A 14,652-nucleotide genomic window follows, 5' to 3' on the forward strand; every position below is an offset into this window, starting at 1 on the left:
AAACGACCACATTTGGCGAGAAAAAAAATTCTCTTTCATCACGACAACGCCCGAGTTCACACATGCTTCGTTTCAATGGCTAAAATTGAAGAACTAAAACTCAAATTGGTCGAACACCCACTGTATTCACCAGGTTTAGCCCACAGTGACTTTTTCTTATTTCCAAACTTGAAAAAATGGCTCGGTGGACAGAGATTTCCAGACAACGAAGACGTCATTGCCTCTGTAAGTGCTTATTTTGAGGAACTTCCAAAAACGCACTTTTCTGAAGGATTAAAAAAACTTGAAAAGCGATTGACCAAGTGTATAGAGCTCCAAGGAGATTATGTTGAAAAATAAAAAAAAAATTTACCCAAAAAAAATTGTTTTTATACTTCATTCTAAGAACCTATTGAACTACCCTCGTACGCTTGTAACATGTGATTGCTTCAAGTAGAAAGTGTGTTAAATTGGAATTCATCTATCTTTAAAATACTTTGGCAACTTTCTACCGTTTATATTTTTAATACAAATTATAAGAATGGGTTAATTTTTTCCTTGCAGTTAAAAAGTGCAAAAGTGAGAAATTTTGCCACTGGTAAAAAGGAACCCTCCACAGGCAGAATTGCCAAAAATGCCTATCTTGAAAATGACGAAAATGAACACATTCAGCTTTTGAGGCGTCGAGTGCAGCATATGACAGGCTTGACAGTTGACACAGCCGAGCGATTGCACATTTCCTATTACACAATCGGAGGTTTTTATTTGCCACATTTTGATGCCGTGCATGTGAGTGAATTGTATATAAACTCATATAAATTGTATAACAGGTTGACTGATACTATATTGACTTCCTTATGTTTCAGGAAGAGGACAAAAACTCTTTGAAAGAATTTGGCACTGGAAATCGTATAGCAACGGTTCTGTTTTATGTAAGTATAAAAATTCTTCTTAAACCGTACGTGCAGTACGTATAATTGTGAGCTCAGATTCCTTTGAATTGCAAGCATGGATCGAAAAAAATTTGATAGTTGCTACGGGTTGGTTCCTATTGCATTAATTACACATTTTCAAATGATTCTCAATATTTCAGATTACTTTATTGGAATGAATTCATATGCAATAAATTTTCCAGGGTATTCATTTTTGTAATGCCATTAAGAGGTTAAGTGCAATAACGATGTACTTGCGGTCATACGATACTTCCACCTACATACTTTATGATATCTTATCGTTATTATATACAGTTATTTGCAACAATTTACATAAACTGTTATATCTACATTCTCGCTTTTATTTTTACTATAGCGCAATTTGGGACATATTAGCCGATGAGTGAGCGAGCGATCGAAAGAGAGAGAGAGAGAGCAATCGAAAGAGAGAGAGGCAACTGAATCTTAATATACTATATGTGATGCCCTCATAACACCTGATGAAAAATGCTTAGCCATCACTACCGAGGAGGTAAAAAAGTATTTAGAGGGATGAAAAACTATTCCGCTCCGGGACCAAATGGTATCAAGATCTTCTGGTGGAAGAAGTCTCCTTCAACCTATAAGCACTTGCCTGTATTTTCACAACATATTTAAAGTCGGAAGAGCTAATCCTGAGTGGTTGGTGGAAATGTATAAACAACGAGGGTCAAAGAAAGGCGTAGCAGGATGTCGCGAGAACCTGCTCATCGATAGATGTGTCTGCAAAGATGCAGCATCCTACCAGCGTGATCTATCGATGTCCTGGATTGATTACCGGAAAGCTTTCGATTCGACCTCCTACATACTTATTGTCTGTTTTTTGGACAGCTTAAAGGTTCATCTGCAAATCGTGAGTTGCATAGAGAGATTGATGCCGCTTTGGAAAACCAGATTTACTATCTCATTTGGAAAAAAATCGTGTGACAACTAACAAGGTCACGTTTCAGAGAGGTGTCTTTCAGGGCGACACCATGAGCCCACTCCTCTTTTGCCTTACATTATTGCCTCTATCTCTAGCACTACGCCATTCCGAAGGGTACTTGTGCGGCAAACCTGCAGATCGAAAGTACAAGGTCACTCATGTATTTTTCATGGACGACCTTAAGATCTATGCTCAAAACAAAGAGTAACTATATCTATCTCTAGGGATTGCCCATCGATATATTAAGGAAATAGAAATGGAATTTGGGTTAGACAAATGCGCCAAGGTTTATTTGAAGCGAGGAAAACTTAATGGCATCCCTGAAGACCCTGAGCTTGTCGATAGAAGAGCTATTCGGCCCTTTTGCGCTGGAGAGACTTACACATATCTGGGCGTGCCACAGAGCTACGTTCAGGATGTGACATCTATAAAGGATACTCTGTACTGCAGATAAAAACGTCTCGTCCAGCAGATTTGGTCTTCCGAACTGTCGGCGAGGAACAAAGTATCTGCAACGAACATGCTTGCCGTCTCAGTAGTACTCTATCCATTTGAAGTGGTTACATGGACGAAGAACGAGCTCAGATTCCTTGATATCGGGACACTAAAGGTTATGCACATGAGCAAAAGCATGCACCTTAAGCCTTCTGTTCCGTGCCTCTGCATCTCACGTCGTTAAGGTGGTCGCGGAATCATGAATCTTGAATGTCTTCATAACAGGATTATTTTGGATACAGCACATAGAGTCGCAAATGAAAGAGAGTATTTTTTTCAAATGGTCAGAAAGCAAGAGTAAGTGGACAAAGGAGCGTTTCTGTACAAAGCAGCAGAGGCGGCTGCTGAAACACTCGGACTTAACTTCAGTATTAGGTGTGAGCAAAATGCATCAGATCTTATTTATCTCGAGTATTTACTCGCTAAAGCCCGGATCAAGAAAGCGAAAGGGAAAAACTTCCGTGAACAGCTCCTCGATAAAAGGATGCACGGAATCTTCCACAGAAATGTGGAGGATCAGTCAATGTCGTGTGAGCTAACTTTTGCATTCCTTACATCACCCGGATTGAAGTATGGCACGAAGGTTTTCATTTTGGTATGACAAGCCGGTGTTATTTCCACATTAATATACCGTCGCCGCATTTCGAGCCAAGACATTCTAGATAATAGATGTAGGGCGTGCCATGCACACTCCGAGGATTTAGCTCACATACTATCTAGTTGTTGACCTCATGCGGAAAGGACCTAAATCAAAAGGCAAAATGTGGCACTAAGATTGCTTTATTACCATCTCTGTCATACCTTAATATCGCTCCTCTAAATGCTCCTAGGGAAATCGAGTCAATTATCGAAAATGAGAATTTCCGCATATACTGAAAATTTATATTCTCGACAATTGTTTTTGGTGCACCCTCGAGGCCTGACATGGTTCTTCTCGATTACGAGAAGCGAACCATGTTCGTTATCGAATTTTCGACACCAGTTGACAAAACCATCATAGCAAAGGAGAATGGGAAGAAAGAGAGGTATAGAGACTTTATATGGGAGTTGCGACGATTGTAGCCGAAATATTTTGTTTTATCTAATCGTCCTTATCATCGGCGGTCTTGGAGATGCCAAGCTTTCACTGTTTAATGGCCTGAAAAGCATCCCTGCGTGTCACCAATATTGTAAAACACTTGCGGGAAAAATGCAGAAGGCGGTCGTCCTTGAGTCACTCCGTGTCCTCAGGGTGCATGAGACTTTTGCCGGATCGTCGTATTGATTCCATTACAGACTGTAACCACCTATCTCACGGTCGTGAGACGTGGTTGTGGCTGAAATTTTACCGCGAATTCGCTAGAAGCGGGTGCAGTTTTTCAGATTAGCTCCCGCTACCTGCGAAATCCTACGGTTGTCCTTATGGCAAACTTTTAATCATATACATAATTAAAAGGTTGGCCTAAGGCAACCGCGGAATTTCGCTGGGAGAGGGTGCTATATGCACACACCTACATACATACATATGTGTGTGTATACCTTCTTCTTTCATATGATGCTTTTTTTATTCTCAAAAAGAAGGATATAAAATTAATATTCGGTTTACAAAATGTTTATTCTATAGAATTTGAGAAGAATTATAATTTTTAGATGAATGACGTTGCGAAAGGAGGCAGTACAGTTTTCCCCGCGCTGAACTTTACCATAAAGCCTAAGAAAGGTAGCGCAGTCTTCTGGTACAATCTCAAACGGAATGGCGAAATAGAATATCTAGCTGTACATGGAGCATGTTGGGTACTTTCTGGAACTAAATGGAGTACGTTTTCATTTAAAATATTACAAAAGAAATCATATTAAAATTTTATGTAATTATTTAATTTCTCTTGACACAAGTTACAATGTTAAGTAACAAAATAATAGCATGCCATAATTTCAATAATTTTTCATACAACATACTCTGAAAGTTGGGCTTTTGATGACAGGTGCGCACTTTTCGATCGTACAGAGTGGAAAAAAGGAGTGTCTGGAAAAATGCCTCTGCAAGCTATAATTTTTAAACAATTTATATTTTTTTCTAATCGAAAACAATAGAATTTTCCATAGTTAACTTTTCGGCTATTATTTAATACATATAAAGCGATTAAAATGCAGTTGTGATTGCAAATATCTTATCAGTCGTATTTTGCAGTATCAACTTAATATTTCAAAATTTTTAATTATTTGAAAAAATTAAATTAACGAATGTGAAACTTTATCAATTTACATTTGAGAAATTTCGTTTTTGGCTTAAAATAAACTAATATAATTTTGATTTTGTTCTCATACTGCGGAAAGTTTCCGTCGCACAGTTTTTTTATTATGTAAACAATTTTAATTAATAAATACAAAGCTTTATGATTTTTCACTCGAAAGATTTGGAGTTTTTCGTAAAACTCTATTTTTAGGATCCGTCCTGCGGATCCTTCCCGCTCACAGCTACCACCCATTATAGTGTTCAAATTGACCAATCAGTTTATAATTGCTAACATAATCAGAAGTGGCAAAAAGAAGAGGGATTTATCCACCAAAGATCTTAGAGGGGAGGTGCATCACCCTATCTACATTAGAGAATCTTTGTCTAAATACTATAGACATATTTACAGTGCTGCGCTGGAGCTTGGGAGAGCAAAAAAGATTAAATTTGTGTGGATTGTGGATGGAAAAATTTACTAATGTAAAGAACAGGAGACACCAATGATCTTGCTTTCCCACACATGTGATGTCGATCTCCTTCGCTAGAAACTACTGGATTACTTCTGGACTTTCAGAAAGTGGGCTGGTGGCTCGCTTCTATATCCTTTTTATAATAATTATTATTATATACCCTATTATAGTTTATTTGCTCATATTATTATGATTATTTTTGAACTTGCTGGCATGCTTTATAGTGAGGTTTATTTAATCATTTTATCAGCATTTTATCAGCATTTTATCAGCAAACCCTATACATATATTTAACAGTCTCCATTCTATATGAATTAGCAATACTTTCAGCAGGGATGTATTATGTTACATTTTAATTGCGATTTGAACCTCTGGTAACACGGCCGTCTACTGCTCAAATATTGCTCATTATTGTTACGATTCGTATGCTAGATCATACAGTAATAATTATTTTGTAACCTTTCCTGTATTTGGAAGTTTGATTTGGAGTGGATTATTACTAGAGATACTTTCATCATAATTTGCTTTAGCTATCTCAACATGAATTGCACCAATAAACTTTCTTGATGATTTCCTTCAATATATGTGATATGAATGCCTAATCTCTCTTGGCTCGTTATGAAGAATTTAAACGCTTTTCTCAGGCTTGATTTTACCATTTAATCGCGGTTTTTGAGACATGGTTAAATCCTAATCATCCTTCCAGTATGGTGGTCCTTGATAATTACGTGCTCTTTCACCGGGATAGAGACGAAGGAAGGGGGGTGGGGTATGTCTCTATGTGCATGAAAGTCTTGGAGGTGTTATTAGGGGGATGAGCCCACAGGCGAACTATCCTACACTGGAGTTTCTTCTAGTGTATATATTATAGTGTATATAAACCGCTTCTTGCATCATATGATAATGAATTTGAATCGGAGATTGCAATGCACATTCCGAATTTTAATAATATTAGTTTTGCCGGAGATTTTAATACAAATTTAAATGCAACTAGTAACCACGCCAATTACCTTACACCCTTGATACACCCTATACCAGTCCTATCTAATCATGACCTTATAAAGATTAATTACAAAATCTCGTGTCTAGAATTCACTGGTCCCCAGCAAATACAGACGCGTAATTTAGGATCTTTTGACGAAGCTGAATTTCAGGATCACCTTATGACCTATGACTGAGAGAGAGGATTACACCGAAATAAAACATCTTATGAAGGAGCGCGACAATAGGCGTATACTAGCCAAACGAACTAAAAATACCATCATACAAGTTAAATTTCGCAAAATTAGAAATCTAGTCCAAACTAAAATTAGAGACTCGTTTAATATATACAACTACAATGCAATGAAAGATAAAAATAAGAACATTGTGCATCTTCTGAGAGATTATATATTATTTATACCTCCAATTCTCTAGTTCTGCCTATTCTGAGTTTGCCTCTATCCACTTTCAATGACAACAATTTCTTTTTCTTAGATATTACCCCAGATGTGTTCCTAGAAAAACATTATGGAAGTTAGTTCAAATGCCATAGGATCTAATGGTATATCAATTAAAATAGTAAAATTCGCTCTTTTAATAATTTTTCCGATTCTCTTATATATTTGTAATAGTTCCTTGCAAGTTGGGATATTTCCAGATATTTGGAAAAGGGCTATCATTCACCCCATTCCAAAAATTAGTTCCCCTACGTGCTTAGAAGATTTTCATCCTATATTCATCCCATGCGCACTATCTGAACCATTTGAAAAAATAGTTTAGTCAATTATATGAATATTTGGATTCTCAAAACTTAATCGATCCAATGAAATCCGGCTTCCGGGCAAAACACAGTACTCTAACAGCAACACTTAAAGTCACCAATGATTATAAAATGGCATTAGATAAAAAAAGAGATCACGATTGTTGTATTATTTGCTTTTTATAAGACATTTGACTCTGTAAACCACAAACTGCTTCTGCTTAAGTGGAAGTCCTTTAGACTTTCAGACATGACAATTAGGTGGTTTGAATCATACTTGAATGGTAGGTTCCAACGAGTAAGAATAGTAGATGCGAGCAGTCTGACTTTCGGGTCCTATTGCTTTTTTAACAGATCTCCTTGCTCTCGTACAGGAAGATATTGATAGGGTAGTGCATTGGGCCAGTACAAATCGGCTTTCAATCAATTCTTCTAAAACAAAGGCAATACTGATTGGGCCATCCCCTTACCCAACTTCTGAAGCGATAATCACTCTCTCACCACTACTGTTTTGAGTCAATAATAAATTTTAACAAAAAACACGAACTACAACATTGTATGTTTCAAAGTATATATTTAGTAACATAGAGGCATACAACGGCGAAATAAAAAGTAGACTGTATGATAAAAATCCTGCATAGAGAGAATTTGAAGGTGAATTTGGTACAACGGACGAGAATATAATGATGCAGATTTTTTGGATTGACGACGAAGCAAAGGGAAGAGTGCAAAAATAGAAAATTTCGAAGAGGGAGAATTGATGACGTAGAGGTTTAGGATTGGTTCAGGAAGTACAAAGTAGGAAACGTAGGCGTGGAAGGAAAATCGAGAAGTGGGAGACGGGGGTGAGGCCCCGTGTAATGGGTCCTTCCGAAATCAGGTAATTGCGAGACAGTCGAAAATGAGTTATGAAATTCTACGGATTTAGTTTGTTTCACGAAGGAAAGACTATATAAGTTTCTGACGAGATGTTTCCGGAGGCTGAGGCTGAATTATCTTTGCAAGGCCCTTCTTACATCTGTTATCGAACACAATAGAGGCGCGAAAGACAGTAATTTAGCAAAGGTACACAAATCGGTAGAAAGTGTCGAAATGTGACAAACTCGAGGACAGAAGATTAAAAACGAAATATCATTTTAAACGGAGCCGAAAGATAAATAAGATTCAAAAATTTGAAGAATGAAAATATATAAAAATTAATTTAAAGTGTTGCAACGCAACAACTACTGATCCTTAAAAGAGAAGGTAAACGACATCTCGAGGAAAATATTTAGTATTCTGAACCAGCTTAGAAGAAACAAAGAATTATTGCCTGTTTCCACTCGCACACTTCTGGTTAAGAGCTTGATTTTGCCACACTTTGATTTTGGCTGCATAGTATATGATCACATAATAGATAAGCTTCATTCTAAGCTTGAGAAAGCATTTAATGCATGTATTTGTTTTATTTGTGATTTACCTAAACATTTAGATCTAACATATCGAAAAAGCAGAGTTTCAAAATGTAGCCAAGAGAAGACAGTATTTCATGGGTAATTTTTTATACAATCTCTTTCACACTGAAACCCCACAATATATTTTCAATCTATTTCGATTTTTTGACAAAAATCTTTCTGCCCTTTCCAAACTTTGAGAAATAAAAAAGGTAATCATAGTTCCAAAGCACCAAACTTGATACCTCGATGCCTCGATACCTTTAACACATGTAATATCTAAACTTATATTTTATATAAATCAATTATATCCCTTGCTTTATAGGTTTGCGACCTGATATCTGATATTTTGTTGTAACTCTGCTACCCTAATTCAATATCGATTTTATTTAATCTCACACAATTACGGTAGAAAATTAGCTCTCACACTTATTACTATTATCTTATAAGTTGTTAAAATCTGGTGTACTATATAATTATAACTTAAGTAATATTCTTCGACTAGCGACAGTATTCTTTTCGTTGCTGTTGTAATAGTTAATGTATCCCCTGTTCCTGAGACAGATATGTAGCCCTAGGGATTTATACTAAATAAGTAAAATAAATAAAACCAAGTGATATTCTTTGGCCTAATATTGTGGCAAATCTCCATGATACAACTATTGTTTATTATTTAAAGAATTTTAAGTAAAAAATGAGTAACTTTAAATATGGTGAGGAAGGTGCTCTTCTGAAATAATTTAATAACATATATCTACGCTATATGCTTAGCTAAGCTCTCGATTGTTTTCTGCGATCCTTATTTGTTTCCTACGATCCTCACTTGTTCTTTATATTCCTTTTAGTTTTATAATCTTGCTCGATAATAATGTTTATGATAAGAGTCCATTGCTTTCGGAAGTTCAAGCCGTGCTTCGTTATCGTCATAATGATGACTCATAAAAGTGAATGGGCTTACGATCAAGAATTTCTATCTGAGAGAAAAGAATCGGTCTAAATATTTGAAATGTTAATTTCATTTATTTAAATAATAACAAATTGTTGTCTTGCATCAAATTATTACAGGGAAGCAACCACCATGCAATATTTATAATTGAACCTACAGATAATAAAATATAGCAGTGTCATGGAAATTTTCCACAATATTATATGAAAGGATAAAGAATATCACTTGGTTTTACGAAAAAATCTAAATCTTTCTACTAAAAACTGAAAAAGTTATATATTTGTTAATTAAAATTGTTTAAATAATCAAACAGAGCTGTGTAATTGAGATTTTCCACAGTATTAGTACTAAAGAAAAATTATATTAGTTTATTTTAAGCCAAAAACGAAATCTCTTCTTAAATGAAAACTGACAAAGTTATGCATTTGCTAATTTAAATTGTTCAAATATTTGAAAGTTGTTTTAAAATATCAAGTTCACACTGCTAAATACCGCTGACAAAATATTTGCATTCACATCTGCATTTTAAAACGCATTATATGTAGGAAATACTAGTCGAAATCTGAATTTATTTTGTAACATTTGTTTAAACATTGACTAGGTATTATTTGCATTTGTTTAGTTTCTAATTAAACTTTATTTTACATACATTTCCTGCAAAAAATATCAGTTTCAAGCAACAAAAAGAAGCTAATTCTGCAGAACAAATTTAATAATTAAATTGTTTATAATAATATAAAAATATTGCATAATCAAATAATACCAGTAGAAGTTATTTCTAGACAGTTTTTCAGTTATTCTGATTATGAGAGCATCATTACATTTTTATTGACAAAACAATGCTCTTTCAAAAAAAATGTAACATTTTCCTTATAGAAAAAATGTTTAATTTTTTTTCCAAAAATCGGCCTCGAACGATCTATGGAGAATTTTATTAACTCAGGTATAATAAAACATTTAAATTGGATTAAAACTGTGGCCTCTAGACTTATTTGTCTAAAGACACCTTTTTGCCCCACTGTGGACCGGGCCGAAAAGGAACTTTACGTCCGTTAAATCTTACGCCAAGTCGATTGACAGTAAGAGAAAGAAAGTGTTAGGCAAAGTGACAACACCACAGTCACTGACAGTTACTTCTTGAGCGGGATGTGCAATTAATACAGACTTGATAATTAAAGAAAGTGGACAAAAAAATCTGTCGAGAAGAATGAAATGCCCAACATTTACAAGTGGACAATAAGTATCAAGGGCATAAGGTGACTTAACTTGTCTGATTCGACCTTGCTTCGCTCGTCTGTCAATCTTAACACACGCCTTAATCGTCTTTTTTCCATCCTGGATACTATACATAATATAATGCTGCAAAATTTTAAGTAGTTTTGAAGACAGCGGGAATCGAAAATATTTAAATTACTTTCGTGGCAGAATTTTGTTGAAATATTAATTAGATGTATTAGAAAAATATTAGGGTTTGATAGCATTTACAAACAACTCGAATTTTATTTATCGATTATGATACATTTATGATCAATTTTTATATATTAAGCGAAAAGTGTTCTTATATTATTAATTATGTATATTTACAGTTTCAACTATTTGGCTTCACGAACACGGTCAAGAATTTCGCAGGCCCTGCACTTTATTGGAAGATGAATGAGTCATCTATTTGAAGTTAATCGCAAAATAATGGAACGTGAATAATCTGGAATTATGGAGGTTGTATATACTGTGCGAGTAGACTTCGCCATACGTTTTTATGTTAAGCATTAATTTTAAAATTATGAGACGAATGTTTCGCGTACATAATTAATTTTGTTAATCATCATTTTGCATTAATAAACAATTCTCTAGATATTTCACAACTGATTGCAAGAAAACTAAATATTTGTTTCTAAATATATTATTAATTTAGCTGAGATAACACAATGAACGGTATGTTTATCTCTGAAAAGGTCATATGTCAAAAAATATTTATTTAACTCTTCTTATCAAATAATTTATAATTTCTTTATTATGATATAGCTCCTTATGTAAAAAATAGTAGGCAGAACCTCAAGCTTTGATATTCAAGGAAGAAAAAAGTTGATGCTCTTTTTGTGAGGATAAATGCAGATATATAAGTTAAAAGTATAAATTTCATTTTTCATACAAGAACCAAATTTTCATTTAATCTGAACAGAAAAAGAGTATTTTGGAAAATAAGTGGCAAAAATTAAGTTAATTTATAAAAATAGTTTGGTAAAGTAATGGAAAAAGAGAATTTGTAACTTCAAAAAAAATTATGGAATGCGTGCGAAAATGTAGCTGAGCCGACTTATCGACACGCTACGTTTAAATACATTTCTCTTAGGTAGGAGGGTGGTGGGGGCCGAAAAATCCCACATTCTGGGGACACTTAACCTTGGATGCCTCCAGAGCCAGGGATAACCGTGGAAGGTCCTCGACGCTACGACACTATCCAAGAAACGACCTCCTCAAGACTCTCACGATAAGATGTGAATCAGGTATGGTTGTCCCTGATTTGCTGTCTTATGCTTTGCCAAATGCGGAAAACTGTTGTGGCCTGGAGGACGAGAGCTTCCTGATTTACGGGAAATGTTTCGGATCTACCTTCAGATATTTTGTTCAATTACAGCCTTCAAATGGGTTGCTTCTGCATCTTTTTTTGTTTTAGCAGCATTGCAGAGAACGAGCCAATGGGCACAGCACCAATCAAACAGCAGCGCCGAGGAAGTACTCAATAAGCGCTGACCGGTGGGGCATCATCCCAGAGGCGGGCGAGATAATGAGCTCGACAACCCACAAGCCACGCTCTGAGTCGTTCGGCAGCCACGCAGACGTCTACAGCTACCACGACAACGAACGACTGCCGTTTTTTTTTTATCAGAGTAACGTAGATTCAATGTAAATTTTCTAGTTGCGGTAAGGCCAACTTTGTTTAACCGGGATATTTGGTATTCCTCGCGGATTCTGGTGTCCTTATAATAAGACTTACTCCTGGAAATTTGAATTGAGAGTTTGAGCATGCTGGTGTTTTTAGGCTGAATCGCCATGTCAACCCCGATAGTCAGCTTAGTCGGCGTATCTGACTCCATTTCACTGCTCTTGTCGGCATTTTGCCCTCGTTGTTACAGTAAATTCTGTTTCGTTGTCTTGCGTTTTTTGGTTGAAGATTTGGTTTTCTGGGCATTTAATTAAGCTTGTTCAAATTAGTGAATTGAATAATTTCGCCTATTATTTTAACTCGTACTATGCGAATCCCCGGAATTTCGGCTGAACGACTAAACTCAGCGTAACTTTACCTTTTCTTTTATTTATGGTTTTTAAAATGTTTATGATAAGAGTGTGCTCTAAATAAACAAACTATCTATATAATATGTATACGTGTCTAAGTGTGCGTGCGTTGCATCAATGTGAACATTTAAAAATTATTTTTTGTTGTTAAATTGTGTTATGGAAATGAGTAAACGACAAATGCAATATTGAATTTCTACATCGTGTATTATATGTCAAAGCAGAAATAACAAATTAATTGTACCGACAGAACGACGTAAGAGTTCGGCGTCTCGAAAGGAACTACCTGTTCTTACAGTACAATAACCTCAACCGCCCTAAAAGCCACACTATTTAAATATTACAGGGTTTGAATTTAGATTTCTAATCCAGAATCCAAACAGTAATCACAATATCCAATCAATAATAGTGACCCAGCGAATATAAATTTAACATTTTTATATAATATTACAAGATGAAAAAGTATATAATATAACTATAATAATCTACCATACTCTTATCCAATAATACGTATAATACGTATAATTATTATATACGAGCATGGTTTGCCTTCACGTACTCAGGCAATTCAATATGTAAAAAAATACAAAAATTAACCGAATCTCGTACGTATGGGCCACTATAATTTGGGACCAAATACATTAGCTTTTTTGGAAACAAACACCACCATCATACTTTTGTGGTTTTCGTCGGGATCGTATCTCAATTTAAATTTACTTCTTGACACCTGTGCCTAGATATGTAACATACTATTTCAAGTCGTTTCTAATTAAAAACATATTTGTTTGAAAACTTCTCCGGTGTAAAGTTGGTAAATTTACGAACTCTCAACTTCCCAGTGTTGAAAATACTAACAAAACACACCAAGGAGATGTGAAAGTCTTACTCTAAACTTAAAGTTTCTCTGAAAAGTGTGAAATCAAACACTAAGATGGAGCGAGAATAGTACATTTCGATACGTGTGTGAGAGGTGATTATTTAGCGAATGAGACGCTTTTCGCACTAGCGAAGCGAGTGAGGAAAGTCTCATTTGCTAAAAATAACCTCTCACACAAATATCGAACAGTATTTAATACCACGAAAGGCGAAAAAATCTTGTCAAAGTTGAGATTTTAAGGTTAGAGTGGTATAAACATACAATCGACACTATACAATGCGAAACCTAACACCGGTGAGTTGCTTTGCGCGCGCACGAGCAGTTAACTTGAGTAGGATTGTGCGAGCTAAAGAAGTTAGAAAATACATTTATAATTAAAAAGATAATTTTTCAAGAAAAAAAATGTCAACAAAATTGTTCAATTTTCATCATTAGAAACGAATTTTAAACTGACACAAGCATTAAACCAAAAATAAATTAGTTAAATTTTCAGATAAAAGATGGAATTCTTAACAAAATAAATATGAAAAAATGCTTTTATAGTGGTAATAATGTGTGGAAAAAAAGTGTGGGCTCATGGTGTCCCCCTGAATGCCACTTTTCTGAAAGGTGACCTTGTTAGTTGTTACACGATTTTTTCCAGATGAGATAGTAAATCTGGTTTTCCAAAGTATTTCCATATCAATAGTAAAGAAAGAAAAAGGAGAGGAGGTTAAAGATTATAGGGGGTGACGTTGGTGCCAACATTGTATAAAGTATATATAACCATTTTTTCGGATTAATAAAGAGGGATTGATAAAGAGAGTATGAGAAATCTGTATTGATCTTGGTTACAGTGTTTTGAATATTGTAAAATCATAAGGAAATTTTTCATTAAATGTTCCAGTTGTTCTGGTGAGAGTTTTATTCCTCCCTGAAGAGTTATACAGTCCTATACCGTTTTTCCATACGAATCTTACGAATCGAAACTAAATTTACGTATTACGAGTACATATTTACTATCTTTCGCTAAAAGATTATTGTGGCGCAAGCTAAAATTTCGGAACGAGAGAGGGTATCTTTATTAATGATGCGTGGTTGGGGTATTGAGTTCGATCTTATGATCACGTACGCTTGATTTTTAATCGCACTTTTTGTAATGGAGAAGGGTTAAATCTTGTTTCAAAATCAAAAATTGAAAGAACTGTAAGGCGCTTCATGAATCATGGATCTACGAGGGTAGTTCAATAAGTCCTTAGAATGACCAACATATGGCGCGCGAATCGCTCCAAATCATCTGTTTTCAGTCAGCACCACTCCCGACTAGATA

At 35.2% G+C, this 14,652-nt stretch overlaps 1 protein-coding gene across 1 annotated transcript in view; it reads left to right on the forward strand.

Moving 5' to 3' along the window:
* LOC117172495 (prolyl 4-hydroxylase subunit alpha-2-like) overlaps nucleotides 1-11,034 on the forward strand; it is an 11,773-nt gene extending 739 nt beyond the window's left edge. Inside the window, exons 2-5 of the mRNA XM_033360496.1 lie at nucleotides 544-768; nucleotides 846-911; nucleotides 4,000-4,165; nucleotides 10,759-11,034. Of these exons, the coding sequence (XP_033216387.1) occupies nucleotides 544-768; nucleotides 846-911; nucleotides 4,000-4,165; nucleotides 10,759-10,829 (528 nt within the window). The 3' untranslated portion in view covers nucleotides 10,830-11,034. The remainder of the gene's footprint in view (nucleotides 1-543; nucleotides 769-845; nucleotides 912-3,999; nucleotides 4,166-10,758) is intronic.
* Nucleotides 11,035-14,652: the final 3,618 nt, after the last annotated feature.

This window comes from Belonocnema kinseyi, chromosome 1 (assembly GCF_010883055.1).
Source record: "Belonocnema kinseyi isolate 2016_QV_RU_SX_M_011 chromosome 1, B_treatae_v1, whole genome shotgun sequence".
In the NCBI taxonomy this organism is placed as follows: Eukaryota; Metazoa; Arthropoda; class Insecta; order Hymenoptera; family Cynipidae; genus Belonocnema; species Belonocnema kinseyi.